Here is a 22,346-nt window from a genome sequence, read left to right on the forward strand (position 1 = left end):
TGGGTCAAAAGCCAGTGGGCAGTGAAAGGGCCAAACTCCTCTGATAACTATCTTTGTTTAAAATGACTTTCTTTTCCTATTTCCAAGGCATTTCATTGCTAATCCTTGTGCTATCTCACTGTTTTTCCTATTCTGTCACATGTCAGTAGGTGGTTATGTAGTTTTCAGGCCAGTATTCCTGAGGGGTATGTTTTAAAACCAGTTAAACCAGAATAATTATTGAGTAGCCTTTGAGACTTCTGATCTCTAGTAGTCAGAATTGCAAAGATCTGTTCTGAGATGTTGGATGCAGCAGTTCACTAATAGTATAGCGTATAATCGCAGCTCAGTTAGATAAAATGACTTGATGTCCAACATGCATGTATTTTAGTAGGAATAGTTAGCCTTACAGAGATTATGCTCTGCTTTGAAATAAATACTACTGTTTCAAGAGTTATAGTCGATAAATTGCATAGTGATTTTTAAAGTACAAGAAAACTGTGTGACAATACTGAACTCCCATTGATTTTTATCCCTGAGATTACTTATTTCCTTACTCAGCAGTTTTGTGCTAGCTAGCTAGCTGTCAGCCTTTTTGATGAGTTCAAACCCTAGCTATAGGAAGACTAGTGCCTGAGTTTCAGAACTGTATTTTTTGTATTTTCCTCAGAAAAGGTATGCGCTCTTTTTACAATACAGTGTGTCCACAGCAGCTTCTGGCTCCATTTCTAAAGTTAACTTTCCCTGGTGTTCCTGAAAACTACATTCTTGTGAGTTGCTGTTGTTCAGCTTCCAGTGAGAGGATCTGCTGTTTGGGAAGTTTAAAGCTTGTTCTCCCCTCTACTTTCTCTGTCGCCTTGGTGATTTACTTTCATTCCATTAAAGGTGTTATGGAGCAGGCTTCTGGATTTCCCTGATGGTTGAGAGCCTGGATTTTCTGCTTTGTGCTTGTTCTTTTGTCCACCTGTGTGAGAGTACACCCCATACGAAATGTGTATGTCTAAATGGCGTCTCCAGATCTTTGCATTGCAGGTGGCAATTTTCAAACTGATATTTTGCTTCACACAAACTCGGTTTTGTTAGTGATTCTGAGCAGGCATTGACGCATCTTTCTGTACCATTTTCTCACAAGGGAACAAAGAAGTGGGTTGATCTTTTTTGTATCTTCTTTCTGCAAAGTAGAAGTATCTGTGCTTTAATTGAACTCAAGAGGCTTTATAAATTGACCTGAATTTGTAGAGCTCTTCCAGGGAGCCAGAACTGAAGTAGTGAGGCGTGATGCGTGTTGGGAGAGAGGTGTGTTTATTAGTGTTGAAGGTAGTGTCTAGATCAGCAAAGCAATAGTCATAGATCTGTTAAAGAAGCATATGCACAACTTGCTTGCATTTCCTTTTCACACAGACTGTAACTATGACTAAATGTACCCCTAAGCCTAGAGCAACTCACATCTACTGGAAGAGGTGACAGTGAAGTGAATATGTGTTCTGCCTGTGGGAACCTTTTCTGCAGCATGTTGCTTTTTCTTCTTCATGCCTGCTTAGCTGCTTTCCACTGTAGTTGTTGAAGTTAGTTAACAGTGATGCTAATGTAGGTGCTGGCATTGTAACACCACTGGTCTTTGCCTGATTTAATTGAGGCAATTTAGAATGATCCTACATCACCATTGGTGGTTTAAGCTATTGTTTCCATTTGTGAATAAGAGTGCATGGCTCACCAACAAATGGCTGATTTTATTGCCTCTGGTACAAGTGTGGTAGCTTCTAACTGGATTATAAACCATTATCGAAGGTACACAGAGAACTGCCTTTGACAGCCAGGCCTCTTATCTAATGCTTCCCAGTATCAGAGTTTGGTATCCTGTTGAGTGCTGCTGCTCAAGCAGGTAAAAAATGGCCAATTGATCTTAAAACAGACTCCTTGATAGCTCAATGAGGTTTGACTGGCAAACAGGAGAGGAACTCACTCTCAACTATGCAAGATTTTTTTGTGTGTGTGTTTATCTGTGTGTGTGAGAGAAATATGTCAAAAGTAGGCAAGCTCTGCTCTTAATAGGGAGGTATAAGGCATGGCCAAGGTGAAGAGCTATTCTTATGCAGATTTATGGGATTCTGAAGTACGCTGATGCCGTTTCAGTTTTGTGCAACTATGAGCAGTTTCTTGTCCTGCAGCCCCTTGGAGTCCCCACAGCGTGATGGAGGCTGCTCTCTTTGGACCACAATAAGGGCAGCTTTCTTTAGTGCCTAGGGCTTAGCCTCTCCTAGGTGTGAACACAACTGGAGTCAAAGAGGGAGTCTGCAAAGCTTCTCTGCAAAGTATACAAGGTCTTGCTTGGTTCCTCTGTCAGCTTCATTCTTGCTGGCGTTCAAGAGGCCCCATTGCCAATTAATGAGGTATTAAATAGTGTTTAGGTTGTCTCCTTTCTTTCCTAATGACTGTTTAAGTAGGAAGGTAACAAGATTCTTGTCCAGTGCCATATTGTTTTAAGTGAGAATGAAATCAAAGTCAGAGGCAGCTTTTCTGAAGCCACTGTAATGTAGCATAAGATACAGTTACTAGCAACAATCTCATCCTAAACATTCTCTGAACTACACCATTGTTTGTAGCTACAAAAGGCTGAAATGGAGAAAAGGAGCCTTGATGAATGATTGAAGCAGGAGGCCTGCAACTCTGGCATCTAAACTGTGGTTGTGTCCCTCTACTGTTTTCTCTGGGGAAAGCTACTGGTCCGTTCCTTCCCCAGCTCCTGTTCCTCAGGAGAGATGTGGAACAAGAGACAGTTTTTCCTTCTCAATCTAGTGGAACCTGTTTGGCATTTCCTGCTCATGGGAGTAAATTTGAGGTTCCCTACGTTTAGGAGCTGTTTTCTCTTTGTTCCCAAGGAGGAACTGAATGCATTTAACAGCTGATTGTGCTATATCGTAGGGAACAAGACAGTCATACAAATTAACATCTAAAAACATACAGAGCCAGGAACAGCTGAATTGTAATTCTTTTCTTTGTTAGGTTACATCTTTTTGCAAATGTAAATAGACTCTTGATATCTGAAAGCTCCCACTTTTAAAAACTGTTAGTGGGAGGTGAGTTTGTAGCATCAACTCACTCCAAGTCACACAAATTAAGGACGCAGATGGCAACAAAGTATCTCTGTGTGGATGTCTCCCCACAGAGGTGGTAGGCTGTAGGTGGCCCTTCCCTCTCATATTTTTATTCTGTTACTCAGATCCCAGCCATGAGGGCACAGCGGAGGGGATGGAGAATATGGCAGATGCTGTCACTCATGCCCGATTTGTGGGCACAGATCATGCGAGTGATGAGGTTGTCTTGATGAAAATCTTACAGGTAAGTGGAGAGAAATGGTAATTACCATGATGGTTGCTGCCTATTGTGGGACATATCCTGTTACATAGAAATGGAGAGGAGGAAGCAATGTTTTGACTCTGTAGAAGCTTAGTGACAGACTTTATTTTTAAACAGATGGCTCATATACCTGTGGTAAAAGCTTTTCCAAATGAAAATAATTAAAAGCTTAAATGAAATTATTTTTAAATTAAGGGCTTGATAATGTGGTAGCGTTGATAATCCTGCCTTGGGCATGGTCTGTGTTAGGGAGGGGTAAATTAAGCATATGGAGCTCTCAAACTTATTTTTGAGAAAAAGTCTTCGTAGAGACAAACCTATGAACCATTCACCTCTTTGGTCTATGTACTTTTGAGCAGATAGCTAGTTACTGAATTTAAATATTGGGTAGCATGCAGCATATCAGGCCTCTCGTAGAAGTGGGTCAGGAGATCATTCTTGTCTCTTAATCTGTTTCTTGAGCACAGCATTCAGTTTGAAATGACTCCTGGAAAACCCTTAGGTGTTCTGCTCATGGCAGTCCTTCTCGAGGAAGACAGCCTTCTCTTGGAAATGCATGCAAGTGTCATTGTACCATGGGATACATGTGTGCTGTTCTTTGCAGGTTTTGAGGACCTTGCTTCTCACTCCAGTGGGAGCCCACCTCACCAATGAATCTGTGTGTGAGATCATGCAGTCCTGTTTCCGCATATGCTTTGAAATGAGACTCAGTGGTAGGTTTGTTCATACTTCTGCAGTTAAGAAATTATTGGATTTCCTCAACATTAACTAGTTCTGTTGTAGAACACGCAGCCGCGGAGAGCTGCTGAGCTTTATATTATTGTGTCTTTCTACAACTTCATGGAAAATTTGTTGGGAATTCACTGTACAACTTTGAGTGCTCTTTTCCCCCAGCTCTGTGGCGCCACCTTGTGATTATATGCCCATTTGCAGTAGTGCGGTGTTGGAGCTGATTTTAATAAATTTGCCGTAATCTCTGTAAACAAGGCTCAGAGGGGAGTCTGCTTGAAGAAGCCTCTCGATAATATCACACTGAGTAATGACACCTGTGTTATTTGTTTTTGTCTTCGCAGAGTTATTGAGAAAATCTGCAGAGCACACTCTGGTCGACATGGTGCAGCTGCTCTTCACAAGGTAAACCTGCTTGTGTTTGCCTCAGCATTGCTGAGATGGCCCTCTAAGGACAGAAAGATTCCACACTTCCACTTCAGGGCCCTCAGAAAAATCATCCAAAGTGGTCATTATTTAGAGGTGGAAGGGGATGAAGGGTTTGGCACTTTTCTCTTCAGCTGACCCTGTCAGGCTGCAGAGAGACAGAGGTGGGGAAGGTTGCCTGGTTTAAGGTATCCTTTGAGGAGAGATGGACAGCCAAGTAATGAAGAGCTTTGGGATAGGGAACCAGTTTGAGGACAGGGAATGCAAATGTCACTCAAAAAAAAAAAAGTGCTGTAAAAAATATAGCTCTCTTCAGGAGAGAGAACAGAAATGGTGTTGAATAGCTGCATGTTGCTTTCAAGCTGAGAGCTTTGACTGCACATATCAAATAGAATTTTAAACTCTTGAGATCATATGTCTTGGACAAATGTTCTGCCCTTTTCAACACTCTTCAGGTAATTAAGATTACTTCTTTTAAACTCAGGTAAGTTATTTAACTTCAAAACTGTTTCTTCAGATAGTGAAGTACTCATAGACTTTCTCTGGATATTGTAAAACGGAAATACGCAGATGTAGAAATACTTTTGGTAGGAAAGGATTGTAGTAAAACTGACAGCTTGTGAAACACAGCTCTCATAATATTTTTTTTCCCCCATTGTCACACTCAGTTCCAGTGGGATCTCAAGTCGTTTTTTTTTTCTCTGTGCACCCTGCATCATGCAGTGCACTGGGTAAATATGGGGCACAGTCAGAATCAATCTCTCCAAAGAGGAGAGACTGCATTACTTTTTCTCCAAATGCATATGTGAATTTTACTTGGTGCTTATTCATTACTCATTGTGTATCCTTTCCTTTGTCCTTTTTGTTAAGGCTTGGAGACACCACCACAGTCTGTGCCTGTGGACATTGGGATAAAGAAGCAAGGCAAAGACAGCAACTGCAGGGGGGGTTGGCCATCTTGCTTTCCAGAAAAAGAAACAGCCAAAGCTGTGCTGCAAGGCTTTTATCCCTTCAGCAAGTGAAGATAGAACTGTAGTAAAGGAACAGAGGGGAGACCAGAGTGTGTGGAGTTGTAGAGCTGTACACATTTGTCATTTGGTAGCACAGGTGAAAGCAATCTACCTCCTTTACTTCTAAGACAGGAATTGCTTAGCTCAAAGCATTTAGCTTAAACTTGGATCCACCGTGCACCATAATTGTGTTTATGTGATGCAGAATAGAGGATAATTACTGGGGTTTCTACAAAGTTAATGAAAAGGGTCACCATGACTAGTAAAAACATGTACACTACAAGAGTCCTGGTGTGGATGACACTCTGACTCAGCAGCTGTTTTTAGCAGCATCAGAGAAAACTGTTGTGAACCAATCTAATTAGTCCACTGGTGAAAACATACACTGAAGGAAAAGAAACTGTACTTACATGACCATTAACAATGAAAATCAATATAGCAAAACTGCCATTAGCAGTAATAGCATGCAAAGCACCTCTCATCTATACTTGTTTTTTTTCCCTCAGCAGATTTTGTCAGGAAAAAAACCTAAGAGCATATTTTTTTGTGGAGAAAACCTAATTTTTGTTTTCTAGTATCTGCAGCGTGACTGGAGAGACCAGTCTATTTTTTCACCCTTCTGGTTAACCCAAGACTGTTCTTTGTCTTTCAGGTTGCCTCAGTTTAAAGAAGAGCCTAAAAGCTACATGGGAACGAACATGAAGAAGGTAAGACTCAGCACTGTGTTGGCTGTTCTGCTCTTGTCTCGGGCTTGCGCTTATTTCTATATTGTTTGTTTTCACACTTGTGTTTCTTCATTCCTGCAAGTCCCTAGTTCACTGAAAGAGCATGTTTAACCGCATAAATGGATATAGCTGTGGGATTAAGCCCACGTAGTCCAGTAGTGAATCTTGTTAATGATACTACTGCCTAAGTGAGTCAGTCCGGATTCTGGGAACAGCCATCAGCTGCTGTGGGCTAGAAAACCCCAGCAAGTTATGAGACTTGACGGTGATGTCGTCTGATCATATGCTGTCTTCTGCTCTCTCTCCAGCTTCTTTCTCATCTTTCTTCATTCACTACAGGTCTAATACTGAGTTCTTGGCATGTCTTTGTCCAGTTCTCCCTATGTAGAAAGGAAACTTTTTAAGGCTGGTGAAACAGCATGAAAAGATTATGAAATTGGGATATTGTAGAAAAAGCTTTGGTGGGTTCTAGAAGGGGCAGCATTCTGTAGGAAAAACCTTAGTTCACATGGGCAATGCTATATCTCTGTTAGCAGGCCAAATCGAAGTAGATTGTTCATTTTCTGCCTCTCCCTAAATGCAGTTTTCTGAGGGTGGAAAGTCCATGTTTGTTCAACACCACCATCTCTCTCTGTACAGTGAGGTTTTTAGCAGCTGGATTCAGTATGGCAAATACCATAAATGTGACCTTACATGATTAATAATGTAATAATTTCTTAGATGGAGGTCCACTTGAGGAACTCCATATATACTTCTATATGTCTATATTCTTTATACTCCATATAAAGAATGTCAATAAAGATACAGGATTCTACTGTTGAGAGCAACAGGATGGGAGGAAGAGTGCTGGAGAAGAAATAACCACCTTTGAACTTATGCTGAATATATTTTTTATAACATTATAACTTCCACTCTGTTTTTATTTTTAATGAGTTGAGAAAAGTGGCAACATTGGGTAAATGTACATTTCAGAGCCAGTATAACAGTGTTTTGAGAGACTGAATGCTTACTTGTAGGAATCTGAAACTAGCTTGGGGCTTTACTACTTGTGTTGTAACCTAATGACTGCTTGTTTCCCTTGCTGTGGGAGAAAAGTGGCAAGATTTGTGATGATGGTAGGCTGGCCTAAGGAAAGCTAAAAGAGATCAGGCTAATGTACTGCAGATGTCAGAATTTGTCATGGTCTGTGTACAGAAGGTGTAAAGTGAAGGTGAATTTGAATTTAGGAAGGCTACCCTTATCAAGTGATGGCTGCACCCAGCTCGGTTAAGCGATGCTCTGTCTTGTGTCTGATCTGTGCAGTTACCTTGTACTGTCTCTTTGCTGTGCATGCCAGGAGTCTGCCCTGCAGCCTTGCACTCTGCCAGGTTATTCTTCTCTTTGGGTTTATTTTGCTTTGTTTAAACCATGCATTTGCCTGTCTTTCACAGATCTCTTCATGTCTCCTCAGCAAACTGGAACTAAGTAGTGGGGAACATCCCAAAGCCCTGAACCAGTTAGAGAGGGTATTACTCTTTAAGAACCTGAAGGTCTCTCTCTCCCTTCTCTTTTCTTGCCTTACTCCCATCTTCATTCCTTTGTAAACACCACCTGAGAGATAGTTAAGTTGTGTGCAGCAAATCTCCCTCCACTCGTTTGACACAGCATGGCTTTTGGGGACAGTGCATGCAGTGGTTGATTTGCAGTGTTGTGGCTGCAGCTGGGGCAGGCTTGGGAGGGAGAGACCCTTGTTTTACTGCAGCGTTCAGTGTCTTGGGGAGTGCCACCTAAGACACCATCATGGCATCCTGTGAAGGAAGTGAGTGGAAGGGCATGGGCAAGACTTGAGTCCTCTATGACAGTGATAAACTGAAGAAAAGAAACAAAAAATGTAGATTGCTCTCTGAAGGCTCAAGTGCTGCGTGTCCTAGCTGTTGATCTTGGTTATAGATGTAGCAACATACCTGAGGAGTCTTTTGACCCATCGTGCCTTAAACAGTTTTACTCAAGGTGAATTTCTGAGCTTTGTTACTTGGTACAGGGCCACAGAGTTCAATGCTCTGTAAAGCTTTTTTGAAGGAGACTGTTGTACATTTTCAACGTCTTTGGCCGTGTTTCTACTGAAATTAAATAAGATTTCCAGAGCAGTGTTTGCTAATGGGGGATGAGTGGGGCTGAACTGAATTACAAAATGTGTTAGTCCCTGCTAGTTCCCCTAGAAAATACCTCGAAGGAAATACTGTAGGCTTGCAGATTGTTGGTTTTGGACCAATCATAGAAACTCTGAGAAACTAGCTTAGGTGAGACCCTTCTCAGTTTTCCATGTTGGTTCATAAACTTAATGTAGCTTTAGTTCTTGTCTACCATTAGTGCTATTTGGTCCAAAAGGAGCTGAACAGAACATTTAGAGATGCATTTGCCATTCTTTTGTGCTGTGTCTATGGTCAGGATAGTTTAGAAGCACAGTGGCTGGAGACTCACAGATTTATGCAGACTTACACAGAAGAAAAGACTAAGAAATGTTTCCCTTTGCAGTAGAAAGTGTTGTAGCTAAACATTGGGTTCTGCAGTGGGAGAATCTGAATCTGAGTTTTCAGAGATTTTGGGGGTGGATTATGTTCATAGTTGCCTAAGATGCATAAATGCATTTCACCAGGTAAACTTCATTAGTTGTTGCAGTACAGGTAGGTAGGTAAGTGAGATGACTGGACTGCATCAGTGTCTCCAGGACCTGGATCGTGGACTGCGTTCTTTTTGCATGCTTTTGTGTCTTGAACGCTACTTGGTGTGCTGACCAGTTCCGTGCTGCATCTAGAATGAGCTCATGTTTTAGTACAATGACTTTAGTTACTAATCATTGGCCCCTGCCCTTTTCTCTTGAGGCTTACAGTATCTTATGGAAAAACAAACGAGTGCAGGTAAGGTGGCTTGTAGAAAAATTAGATCTCACAAACCCTTTAAAAGAAACTTGTAGTATTCCATTTTTCTTCACCTTCCTATACCTTAGCTGGAGTTTTATTGTTAAAACCTCATCTATCAAAGGAAGCATTTGGAGGCTTGTATTTTTTTTTTCCTTCTGCAATTTTATGTACACATTTCTTTATGCACAGGTAACTCAGATAAATGTAATAGAGTCTGTACTGAGTTCCAAGATGAACGAACAGTAGCTGTGAGCTCCCTCTCTGATTTCTAAAGGGTAGTTTTTAAATGCTATCTTCGGGTGTTTTTACTGTGGAAGTATGAGCTTAATCTAATCTGAAGGACATTGATAATTAGAAAACTGATGCAACTATAATGTCACTGAACATTGGAGAGAGAAGGAGAGTTTCAGATTATGTTTAAAATTCAAGATATTTTAATGATCTATTAAATGCCGTTTACCTGCAGCATTTAGACAAGAAAGCAACCTTAGGTTTAAAATCTCAGCCTCTTAACAGGCAGCCAGGCTTTCTAGTGAAATCAGGAAATGCCTTGGTATTGAAGGTAAAAGCAAGCATTAGAAATAGTTCCTTTAGTCAAAGACAAACTGTACAGATTTTTCTGACATTTTTATACTAACATAAAAAGCAAGAAGTCATGGGATTGTTACCTTTTAATTCAGTACAAAATATAGAATGAAAGATGTTACTTTGCTGTCCTTTACATGTATTGTTTTAGAATTCCCAAGCTCAAGTTTGTTTGTTAAAACAACATATAGCCCCTTAACACTGGTGAAACATTTCTGTTAAGCATTTTGCTTCCACAAGGTTTTTTGTTTGTTTTTTTTTTTAAGACATGCAATTGTCATTGTAGTTTGCTCTTATTTATAAGAGATAGCAAGAGAAAAAAAAAGGGGGGTGTGTGGGGAAATTATATGGGAGGTAGTCCTAGGTAATCCTAGTAGGTAATTCTAATGAAAGGATACCTGTTTGTGTAGAATGTGGAATACTGGATGGTATGAGATGGAAAATACCTACTTGGGTAATCTCACCTGTCTGTTAAACTGTCAAAAAAGCCTCCCAAAAAAACCCAAAACCACTCCAACCACCCCCCACCCCCTCAAAAAAAAAAGAACTAACAACAACAAAAAACCCAAATAAATTTAGATTCTTGTCTGAATGCTTTATACTTTCATTAAATGTTTGGGATTCTTTAAAAATCAACTGAGCTTTTTTGCTTGCCTGACTAAATGGTTTCCCATCCATGTGAAGCTGTTGTGACTCAGTCTCTGAAAGATGGCACAGGTTCATCAAAATGATGACAGATGGGCACATGTCTTACAAACCTCAAAAAGAGGAATCTTGGAGTTAATACAAAGCACAGGCAATCACTAAAAATGGATATTGTGTCTGAGGAAAAGTGCGTTTTTGAAAAGGCTAGTGTTGAACTGAGATGGTATTTGGTGTTGTGTGAAAGGAGAGATCAGAAATAGTAATTAAATTGTCAGCTTGAACCTTCTGATAGAATGGTTCAAAAGTTACCTTTTTCTCAGGAACATGACTGAGGGTAAAAGGAGCGGGACAGACGTGGTTAGCTCATAGCAATATCTTGTCTCTATTTTGCCGATTTAATTCAGCACCCTGCTGCCGCCACCCAGTTCTTATTAGCAAGTAAATTTTTACCTGGCAAATCATGGAATTATGTGAAACAGACTTTCTTAGGTTTAACAAACACATAATGCTTCCAGGTTTCCTTCCTACTTGAAGTAGTTTGGTACAATGAACCGTAAGTCTTCAGATTTTATTTTATAAGTTACTGAAAAGGGAGAAAAAAATAAATATGGCTGTTTCTAGAATAGTTGGTAGGTAAAGTAAAGCTACCTGGTCTAATTAGCAGCTTAAGCCTTTAATGAATAAAACTATTGCTAGTATTTAAAGCTCGGAGAGATCTTTAAATGGAAGGGGAAACTAATAGAGATGAAACATTAGGAATTGGCAAGAATGAAAGATAACACATATTTTATATAGCCCTGTGAAGTAGTGAATAGGAAAGTTGAGAGAGCTGACAATTTTTACATGAAAGGATTGTGATCCATAAGCATTTAAAAACATTTTGAAATCTACAAAAATTTATTTTTAGGTGTGTGCTTGTCATGTAAGTGTTTGCCAAAAGCTGTGATTTAGAAGGAGATTCTTGCTGCAAAATTTGGATGTAGTAACAAGGAACAAAGTAATTCTGAATCTGTTGTTAATTAACAAGCTCAAGGAAACTGTAGCATAGCTAAAACTTGGGGATTAGTTGTCAAACAAATAGAATTTGTGGTGCAAAGAAAAGTTACACCAATGGTTTACTGCACTGGGACATAACATTTTCACAAGCTTTGTTTAAATGAGAAAAATTACAGGCTGTGTACAGTGAGTTAAAATTCTAAGCTGGAAAAGGGAAAATGGAAAAACAGTAGTGGAGCCTAGAAGGTTTATTGACATTTAAGAGGAGTAGTAACTGGAAGAAGGCAGGTTGCAGAAAAAGGAAGAGACTAAAGAATATAGCTGTCTTCTAGAGAATTTAAATCTGATGCTAGGGATATAAGAAATAAGGAATATTGTAGCCTAAAATATAACTTAACTGTGATAAATTTACAAAGAAGAATACCAAGTAGGGACGGGTCCTGAAACTTGCTGAATGGTTTCCCCTACATGAAAGGTACCTGTTCAGTGGTTGAATTTTCACCTCAATTTGAAGAGGTCTGACAGCGTCAGAAAAGCTGACTGCAGCTACCAAACCCCCCAAGAGTACATGCAATCCTGCAGTTAGAGGAACTTACTTTAGAAGGAAGCTGTTTTCAGGCCCGCCGTTGACATTGTCCATGTGACTAAATATCACACTGCTTTTAAGAAGTTCTGGAGCATCTGTGCGTGCCTGCAATAACAGCACACTGCAGCAAGTGCCACACAATCTGCATTGCTCCTACTGTGGTTCTTGTTTGCCTGGTCAAAGATCTGTGTAAGAACTAGAAGTAGGATCCTGGTGAAGAGGATGTCAAGGTTTAGGTTAGATTTAGATCTGAAGAGGAATAATGAGAGAAGGCAGGTGAAAGCGGAATATGGTTTGTTTCTAAACCACTAGGGTGGTATTTGCAAAGTGTCATGCATCAGGAGGGAGTGAAGTGTTAGAGAAACACTTGTTAATAGTGAAAGATATCTGGAGGAAAGCAAACATGGCATTGCTGTGAAGAAGAAGAGTGAATTGAGCAAGAGATAAGTGACAGAGCTGCAGACTGCAGCGTAGGACTGGATGCTCAGGCTTCATTCTCAGCCTTCATGTATAGATGGTGAAATTTTAATTGAATGTCAAACCTAACTAGTACTTGCTTATATACTTTAATTGATGCCCTTTAGAAGTCTGGAAACATTGGCAAAAGTGAAAAGATTTGAGATGTGCCCATAGGTCTAAGAGAATTCTTTATCCTAATGCAAAGCTAGGAGGTCTTGATAGGGAAGAGGGAGTGCTGTGATAATTGAACTGTTAAGTGTATGTTATAGCAGAGTAACTGCACTAAGTTGTCCCTTGATTCAGGCATGGAGTGTTGGCTAATGTGTAGGTAGTGGGGAGTCAGGGACTGGTTTGCATGATTTTGAGGTGCTGATTAATTTGCGTGATATATTTAAGTGCTGTTGCCTGACTGAAGGTTTTTAGACAGCGTTTGTGATTGGCTTGTGTAATCCGTTGTGCTATGTGGTTTTGCTATACTGATATTCTTAATCGTTACTGGTTTTCAGTTGAAAATGAGAGCTGGAGGAATGAGCGAATCATCAAAGTGGAAAAAGCAGAAGAGATCACCAAGGCCTCCCCGCCATGTAACTAGGGTCTCCCCTGGGACAGAACAACCAACAGCCAATGCTAGCAACACCACAGGTAAGTTGAAATCTGTTTTCAGAGACCAGACAGCACACGTTCCAGAGCTTTTTTGGAATCTGTCTTTATTTCATTTCTCTTAACATGTTGTTTTGCATTAGATTTTTTTTTTTTTATGTATTTGTTCTCAGCAACTATAGCAATAAAATATACCATAGATTTTTCAGGTCTAGGAGAAAGAGTTTGAAGGAGATGGAATACATATTGATGGAGGAAAGCATGGTCCTGTGGCTAACTTCACAGCATTTCTGTGCCTTCAGTGTGCCTTACAGGGATAGTTTGTACAAAAGGGAATGGGGATTTGGAGAGGTGGCTGAGAATGCGTGAAGAAAAAAGGGAAAACAGTAGGGGGAACAGGAAGAGTACCTGAAAGGGGATTGTGCGCAGGAAACTAATGGGTATACACATGAATCCTTTTTCACATGTTTTGATTCAGCCTGCAGAAGTGATACAATATGTGACTAGTGCTGTGAGCTCAAAAATATAATGCTGGTGGGCTTCCATATTGTATAGGAGTAGACTAAATAGTTATAACTGTTTCTAACCTCTCCTCTGGATAAATGAGTCCCTTCTGGCTGCAAAGTACTCTGTCTCTTGTGCAGTCTACAGTTTGATGCTCAGACATAAACATTAGCGGTGAAAGGAAGCAGACGGGAAAATAGAAACAATAGTTGTGTAAAAGACCTAGTTCTGACACTTGTTCTGTCACAGGAAACTAATCCGTGTAGTGTAAATGATCCCAAGTGTGTTTCTACACAACAACATGATTGGTGAAAACTGAGGAAATAATAAATGCGATCAAATTGCATATAACTCAAAGCATTATAACTCCTGTAACATTTTAGAGAGAGAGTTGAATTGTGTTACAGAGCATGTCGTTAACTCTGACCTTGTAATGCTAGGTAATGTATTAATGGTGCTTTTTAGGTCAAAATCCTGGCTTAGCAGGTGAAGAAGAAAAGATTGCAAAATTGATCATGTATTCCGTTACGTTTCGTAAAAATCAAGTAACGTCCTGTTACTTAAGACATTTCCAAAAATCAAGTCATCAATAAAACACCACTGTGCAAAACCATACACATGTCACATGTAATTTCATAACATAACTCTGGTTTGTGCCATTATTACTGTGCACTGCAGTATATCTTCTCTTTTTTAAATACTTGTTTTACGTTTTTTAAGTTCTCAGAACCGCGAGAGCTGCAAATATGTGGGTTTCTTCTAAAGGAAAACTTTGATTCTTGGAGTATTGTCTTGTATTTAGAAATAGTAAAAATCCTTCACTGCTCCATTTCAGACCCATTTGAATTCTATTGCAATTCCATTCGTTTAGGGAGAATTAAAGAAATAGGTCTTGCCTTCCAATCAAGTTAAAATTCTCACATTGAAGGAATAAGTAGTTCTTGATATAAGTTTGAAGTGGTTGTGCCATTGTATCAAAGAGTAAAGTACACCTTTTGGACTATTTTCAAATTCCTGCTTAAGGATAGAAACTCTCTGCACCCTTTATCTAACTATGTGAATTACCTTATTTACTGAGTGTGTTAGATTCCAACTATTGTGTTTTAATTTGGAGAACTGCTAGTATCTCACCTGTTAATCTATTTATTTCATTAATACCTAGCAAAAGATTGCTTCGTTTATCTACGTCCTCTACATTAATGTGTAACTGTCTGAGATCACTTGTAGTGTGAAGTAGTGATCAAAATAATTCTTTGTTGCTCTATTCAATGTATGAATTCATGGTCAAGGGACAGAATAATACTGATCTTTTTGCTTCCATTTCTCATCAGCAAACGGAGTTACTTTCATAGATGCTCCTCCCAGCTCTTCTGGGAGCTCAGAAAATGTTTCATCTGCAGTCAGTGCTGCTACAGACAGTGGTTTGGAGTTGTCCTCACAGACTACCTCCAAGGAAGACCTGACAGACTTGGACCAAGTTGCTTCTTTGGGACTTAATGCAAAAAAAACAAAGTCACTGAAAATCAAAATCAGCCCGAACTCCAGGTACGTAGATATAAAGAAAATTTCCAACTCCCAGCATAACCAGTTGTGGGTTTAGCACAGTTACTCTCTTTCTGTCTCTCCTTTTGGTCATAGGGTATATATTCTATTTCAAGGCTTAGAGTCAGAATAAAAACATTCTTTGCTGTAAGTGATTTGTAAATTTGCAAACATTCATTCTTTGTTTTCTCTTGAGACCATCCCTATTGGCTCAGAAACGATAACTGTGCAGCCCAACAATGCACCTACATAGCTAGTTTTACTCCTTCCGATACCATTAATCTTAATTAAAGGAGAAACTGTTAGAGGGAAATACAGAGGAAATCTGCAGAACTTATTATCTTTAGCGAACAATTTTACTTGAGTTTGTAGAAATTCAGCTGTTGGTGTTTGTGCATGTCCATTGCTGTTACTGTGAAATACAACAAACCTGAACCAAGGCCTTCATCAGTAAGTTTTCCTCTGTAAGCCTTTCTTTTAGTCTGGTGCTTGTTAACTCTTGTTTTGCTTCTTTCATTCTCAAATGACTGATATCACTGAAGAATGAAAGTCTGAGGGAGGAGAAGATCCAGTCAGCTTCTGTTGAGTCTATCCCTGAGGTCCTAGAGGAGTGCACATCTGTAGCAGAACATTCTGACTCTGCCTCAGTTCACGACATGGACTATGTGAATCCCCGAGGAGTACGTTTTACTCAGTCTTCCCAAAAAGAAGGTGAGAGGTGGGCAATGTTGCTAGAGTCCTTTCTCCTTTCCACTATTCTGTTTCACTTTCTGCAAAGAGGATGATAAGCTCGTGTTCCTCAGTGAGTCTGTAACAACTTCATTTGTAACACTTGTTAGGCACCTGCAAAAAGGAAAAAACAAAATTAAGTGTGCTAATCTCTCTTTTACCTTTAGGAGCAGCACTGGTCCCGTATGGGCTGCCATGTATTAGAGAACTGTTCCGCTTTCTTATCTCACTCACCAACCCTCATGACCGCCACAACTCTGAGGTGATGATCCACATGGGGCTGCAGCTGCTAACTGTTGCCCTGGAGTCAGCACCCATTGCAAACTGTCAGTCCCTCTTGGGACTTGTGAAGGAGGAGTTGTGCCGGCACCTATTTCAAGTGAGTCTGGTCTATGGTAGCATGGCATATGGCACTGGGGAAGCAGATACTAATTTGCATCAAAGAGTCTTGGAATTTAGTATTCTGAGGTTTGGGAGGTCTCAGTCTTCAAATGAGCTCTATGCTGCATTGTAATGAGAGTTCTGAATTGCACCAGTGAAACAGTGCTGTTGCAAAGCCAGAGGGGTTCTCATGTGCAATTTTCTTCAGTCCAGGGCCAAGAAGGATGAAAGTGATTTGAATGAACTGTTACTGTGGGATAACACTGTGTTTTGGTATAATTGGTTTTGAGGTAATTATGGATGCAAGTTACCTGCTCAGTAGTAGGCAGAACCAAGCTATTAATTGCACAAGGGCCATCTCAGAGGCAGGTCTTCTCCCAGGTTCCTTTTCCACTAAAAGGATCTGTGGACTTGGCAAAAGAACAAAGTTGTAGTAGGAGAAGTGTTACCACAAGCAGGAGGGAATTAAGTACATTCATCCTCACTATAAAAAACCGAGACCAGATGATTCAATAAGGGATTGTTTTTTGAAATACCATTCCTATGGGAGGCAGTGTGTGGATCTCGAGGCTGTTGCAGGTGATGCCTGCAGTGCCACAGTACTGCTACTTGTAGCGCATAATAACCAGCCTTTGTAATTCATAGAGGGTTTTTTTGTTTCTTGTTCAGCTACTGAGTGTTGAACGGCTCAATCTGTATGCAGCCTCCCTCAGGGTGTGCTTTCTTCTCTTTGAGAGCATGAGAGAGCATCTGAAATTCCAGCTGGAGGTGAGTTTTTTGAGTATCACTGGGTGCCTATTAATGGTTTATTGGGCTTCAGTTAAATGCATATAGCTAGTCAGTAAGATACAGTCTAAATACCAATTTATCTTTGTATAAATGACTCAGTGGGATATGGGTAGACTGTGTAAGCCTTTTCTTGTTGGATAATAAAAAGTCTTTGAGACAGGTGTACTGTACTGCCTGCCTTCATACTGGTTTTTTTAGAACGGTAAATCCAGGTGCACTGAATGGTAGAACTATTTGAAACCTTTTTACAACCTCCTTCAGAATGAGCCATCGTTAAAGGTGAAGTGTCACATGGGAAGATGAAGCTTAAATCTCTTTCTGTAGTCCTCAAAGCTATTCACTGTCCTGCTTTCTTTTTTTCTTTCCTTAAACTGAGCTGCCCTGTGTTTCTGCCAGATGTATGTCAAGAAGCTGATGGAAATAATCACTGTGGAAAATCCAAAGATGCCCTATGAAATGAAGGAGATGGCTTTGGAAGCCATTGTTCAGCTGTGGAGGATTCCCAGTTTCGTGACCGAGCTCTACATTAACTATGACTGTGACTACTACTGTGCCAACCTCTTCGAGGAGCTGACCAAGCTGCTCTCCAAGGTGCTGCCGGCCTCGGTGGGCTGGAGGGAGGGAGGGAGGGAGGGAGCAGCGAGATGCCAAAGGGGCAGCCAAACGAGGGTAGGCGCAAATGCAGAACTTAAGAATGGGAGTGCTTGAAACATTCGGGGTGAGTAGTATGTAGAAATTAAGAATGCCATTTAACATTTGGAAGCAGAAGAGAAAATAATAGCCATGATGCTTTCATAATGTCAGAGCAGATAAACCATTAAGTCTATGCTAGAAAGCTTTGTATGAAAAGTTTAGTGTTCTGTTGTATGCTTTAGGCTTCCCTACCTGGGAGGGGGGCAACTTCCTTCCCCCATTATGGTGAGAGAGGCATGAAAGTTGATTAGTACTTACATTTTATTTCCCAGAATGCCTTCCCAGTTTCTGGACAACTGTATACTGTCCATCTGCTGTCTCTGGAAGCATTGCTGACAGTGATAGATAGCACTGAGGCACATTGCCAGGCCAAAGTGCTGAGTAACATACATCAACAAGAGAAGGAAGTTGTCAAATCCAGCCCAGAAACCATGAACAGCACCAAAGAAACAAGCAATAGTAAGACCCCTTTCTTTGATATTTTGATATTAAGCTTAGTCTTGTGCTAAACTTGTAGATCTCGTTTTGGTAGCTGACGTAATAAACTCCTTAAATATGTGTTTTCAGTCTTCCTGTTGCATGTTTTAGAACTACACACTGATGTTAATAAACTTGCTATTTGTAAAATTTACAGATATTAAAATGTGTCCTTCATGTGAACCTTTATATAAAGGCCATGTCAAGACTGGCAGTCACAGCAGAAGGAGGGTATGCCATAGAATTCATGTAGACAAAATACTGAGGGTACTGAGGAATCGCAGTTACTGGGGAGAACTCCTTTGAATAAGCACATGTTCAGTTTAGAGAGATTGGTTAATTATTTCTCTGTTAGCTTTTTCCGTGGCTTGCAGGTTTGTTTATGTGTGGGTTTTGTTGTTGGTTTTTCTTTTTTTAACTTCTACAGGTAATGAGAGAGTACTCAGTGAGGGAAAATCTTCCAGTGCAGTCTCAGAGCCAGCTGGGGCATGTCCTCCCACCAGTGGATGCCTTATGGCTGACCAGATGAAGGAGGGCTGCATGGAATTGGAAGGAGGAAGTGAGGCAGGTAATGGTCTCCACGGTACTCTGACACTCTGAGTGTGTATATGCTGAGGATGGTCCTGACATTTGCTGGCTGGTCCTACTATACTATAGACCACTGTAGCTATTGTGTGTTCAAAATTGCAAGAAGGTATGTGGTGAATATTTGTTTATTATATGTGTGCTATATATGCCTACTAACTGTTGCATTTCTTCTGGGGGTTAGATCTGGTGGGTCACTTTGGGGCAAAAGCGTGTGAAATTCATAGCAGTGCTTAGTATTTTTAAGGTAGTCAGAGATTCTCCAGGGTATCAGTAATATAGGTATTCAAAATAGCCAGAAAATTAATTTTGTGGATGTGTGAAATTGTCCAGGACAAGAAGCTTCAATGCAATTATGCAGAAGAAAATGTGAGTGGGAGGAATGTAGTAATTGAATAGTAGGAATGTGGCTGCCATTTGAAGGGCAGCACGTTGCAGCAAGAGTCTGTGACTGAAAGTTATGATGGGACACTATAGTGGGCTGAATGTTACTCTGGGGATAGGTTTAACTGTAATGATGCTTTGTCTTTCTAGCTGAGAAGAGCATCCCAAGGAAACCTACTCGATTTTCTTGTGTCCTTCCAAGCCCTCAGGAACTTACGCAGATTAAGAACAAAAAGAAGGTATGATTTGGAATGTACTACAAATGAATCTTTGAGTGTTCTTGTTTCCCATCCCATGTGGGCTTTGCATGACTGGTCATATCTCAGTAATTTTGAATTCTAGTCTATGCTGATAAGAATTTAGCAGTCAGTCACTGAAAATCCTCTACACTGCAGAAACAGCAGTGATGATTGCCTGTTCTGTTTTAGTTGTGCTAAAAGTTGCAAGAGGTGTTGGGGAAATTTTGTGGCACAACTTGTCAGCTATTCCATCCATTTCTTGGGTGGGAAAGTTGCTGGATCTAGTTGGCATTATGTGGAGATAATCAGGCACTTTCATCAAAAAGGGCAGGTTCCCTACTCTTATCAAAGCTGTAAATGGAGAACGTACCAAGAGGCCCGTAGTAAAAATTAAGAGTCTAGCCTGCTATTCTGATTTGTCTATTCCCATATTTGCTTTATCATACGGATGACTGTAAAGATTGTCTTGATTGTGGCAAAGCTGGTTTTTGTCTAGAAGTCTGTTTCTTTGAACCTCATTAGTCCAAGTTATAGTCTAAACTTTGTACAGCTTTTCCATTCGCTGAGTGGTTCCAGTCTAGGTCTAGTGTTGACAAAGTTGCTCTGTGCTGATGGCTTTGTATTTATCTGCTGTCTTGTGTCAAACATCAAGTACTGGCCTGCTTGTTCATTGTTCACCTCCAGAGACAGTGGATGAATATCATATCTAAAGTCCCTATGGGTTACATGGGACTGTTTTTTTTGCTTGGGTTAGTTTTGGTTTGGGTTTTTTTTAATTTAAAGATGTTCTTTGTACAGATTTCATTCTCTTTGTGCAACATATACATGAGGTAGTTATTTAACAAGTGAGAGATTACTAAATGTCAATATGAAAATGATACATATTCTGGATGAAACACGGATGGCCATTGTAGTAGTAGGGTAAGGACCCAGATGATGTAGTGCAATAAGAAATTAATGTCTTTGAACAATTCATTGGTGGTAAAGAGAAAGGTTTTTGATTTGTACCTGACTAAAAGGCTTCTGACTTCTCTCTCCAGTGTAGGTGTTTTTATTTTACATTATTGTAAGGGAGTGGTGGTTATATTTGTTTAAGCTTACTTAAACAGGAATACTGAAGAAAGTACAACAGATCTCTTTTGACTGCCATTCTAATCTGTGCTTTGTGATCTGCTCTGGCAGTCTCTAGATCTGAATGTAATTTAAAGGGTTGGTTTCTCTCTAGGAAGTCTGCTGCAGTACTTAGGAACTTGGTTCTTTACCTACAACACAGTGCTGCAGTGGGATAATGCCAACTGGCTTCCTGAGCCACAAGGACAGTGGGGGGAAGTGATTGTCAGCACAGTCTTCTAAGGAACCACTGAGTTTTGGCATTAGCTAATTTCTAAGAAGAGAGTATTGATTTAGTTACTGTCTTATTTGTAACCCTTTGCTTTGCATTAAATCTAGCTTTCATTGCTGCTTTGCTGATAGACTTCGTGTGAAAGTCCATTGTTGAGAAGGGAACTTGCATAGTGCTTCCACTGTTCTAACCGAAAACCTCTGATATTACTCCTGCTTTACTGTGCTGGAAAACAAGGTTAGAAGAAATCAAGAGCGTTGCCAGTGGCTGAGCGTTCCTTAAAGAAAGTTCCACGTGGTCCTAGAAAAAGGGCAGTGCCTTACACTACAGCAGAGGGCAGAAGGATGTTCATAAATCTCTGTTAGTTTGCCCAGAGAAAATCTTTTCCTGACCCTAAATCTGCTAATGGTTTCATCCTGAGCGTGTAAACAGGGCACACAAAACATTCAGCTTAAGTGATGTTGGTGCTGCCATGGCACCAGCATGTTCTGCTTTCTTTAACCTCTGAGGTACTAAAATTACCACAGCTGGAAGGAGGAAAAAAGCTAAATAAAAGCAGAAAACAAATTATGCATCAAATGGGAAGTTTTCTTTGATGTTTCCAAAGGCAGTGGCCAGAAGGTCAGAAGCATAGGACTGACATGGTTATAAATGCAGCGCAAACTGCAAGCAGTCTGGTCTCCTCTCAGGTGGTCTTAAGCAGTATAACCAGCCTGTAGAATACCCTATGGCTTGGGTTACAAGGTTCACAGCTGAACAGAAATGCTGCTAGGGTCATAAAGTCCCTTCAGGCCTGTTGTAGTGGGTCAGCACATGGTTATTTTGTTATGCCCTCACTGGGTCCTTGTGCGCTCCCTGCTATATCACAGTCTGTGTTTCACTGCAATTTGAGGATGTTCACACAAGCAGGGAAATCAGAGAACAGAGGGCTGGTGGCTTCTGAGGTACCGAAAAACCCAGGGGAGCTAGTAATCATGATGGTCACGAATTTAGTTCACTAGGTCATTGCTAGCAGTTTGATCGTGATAGGAGCTAACAGGGAACTGACATTTATTCTGGTGCCTTAGTAAAGTTCATACAGTTGTTTGTGCTTTTGGTTTTTCTGAACACCACCAAGAATATTCAGTTAACCCTTTCTTAGTCAGATGTTTTATTACAGTGCGACTGGGGTACAGTCTGGTTTCCTAAAGTAAGAATCCAGCAGGGCAGAGTCGTTGGCTTCTCTTCAAAACCAAAAATGCACCTACTCTTTCCAGCCTACAGACAGCCTTGTCATGCTGGAATGCCAGATGTTCCTGGGACCATGTCTCACTAGCAGAATGTTTTCCAGTTCTTAGTTTAAGCTTTTGCAGCACTTCTTCCTTGCATCTGCTGAATAAGTGCCGAGGATTCTTGCTGCATGTCTCCTGGCAGCAAGGTAGAGTACAAGAGCCTTGAGCCAAAGGGGACAGAAGAGGGCATGGAGGAGTGTTGCTGTTGCAACTGGGTAGAGTTGACCTTGCCACATGTCTGGGGTTTGTCAGAAACCTTCCTTCGCTCTGTTTACATACTACAGCAGGCAAGGCATTTGGGGTAGCAGAGCTAATTGCTCAGTGAAATGTCAAAGCCTTTCAAAGACAGCAGCTCATGCTTGTTCTGTCCAGTATTATGTAATAGTGAATCATAGAATCGTTATGGTTGGAAG

At 40.5% G+C, this 22,346-nt stretch overlaps 1 protein-coding gene across 1 annotated transcript in view; it reads left to right on the top strand.

The window, feature by feature from the left end:
* LOC104166923 (golgi-specific brefeldin A-resistance guanine nucleotide exchange factor 1-like) overlaps positions 1–19,320 on the top strand; it is a gene marked incomplete at its 3' end in the record, with an annotated part of 78,274 nt that extends 58,954 nt beyond the window's left edge. Inside the window, 15 exon segments of the mRNA XM_009707022.1 lie at positions 3,200–3,318; positions 3,941–4,049; positions 4,410–4,470; positions 6,154–6,208; positions 7,657–7,755; positions 12,904–13,039; positions 14,833–15,000; positions 15,003–15,046; positions 15,586–15,754; positions 15,940–16,151; positions 16,823–16,921; positions 17,339–17,533; positions 17,908–18,094; positions 18,540–18,680; positions 19,232–19,320. Coding sequence (XP_009705324.1) covers positions 3,200–3,318; positions 3,941–4,049; positions 4,410–4,470; positions 6,154–6,208; positions 7,657–7,755; positions 12,904–13,039; positions 14,833–15,000; positions 15,003–15,046; positions 15,586–15,754; positions 15,940–16,151; positions 16,823–16,921; positions 17,339–17,533; positions 17,908–18,094; positions 18,540–18,680; positions 19,232–19,320 — 1,883 coding nt within the window.
* Between the last annotated feature and the right edge of the window lie 3,026 nt (positions 19,321–22,346).

The sequence above is a fragment of the Cariama cristata genome, unplaced genomic scaffold, assembly GCF_000690535.1.
Source record: "Cariama cristata isolate BGI_N322 unplaced genomic scaffold, ASM69053v1 scaffold10499, whole genome shotgun sequence".
Lineage (NCBI taxonomy): Eukaryota > Metazoa > Chordata > Aves > Cariamiformes > Cariamidae > Cariama > Cariama cristata.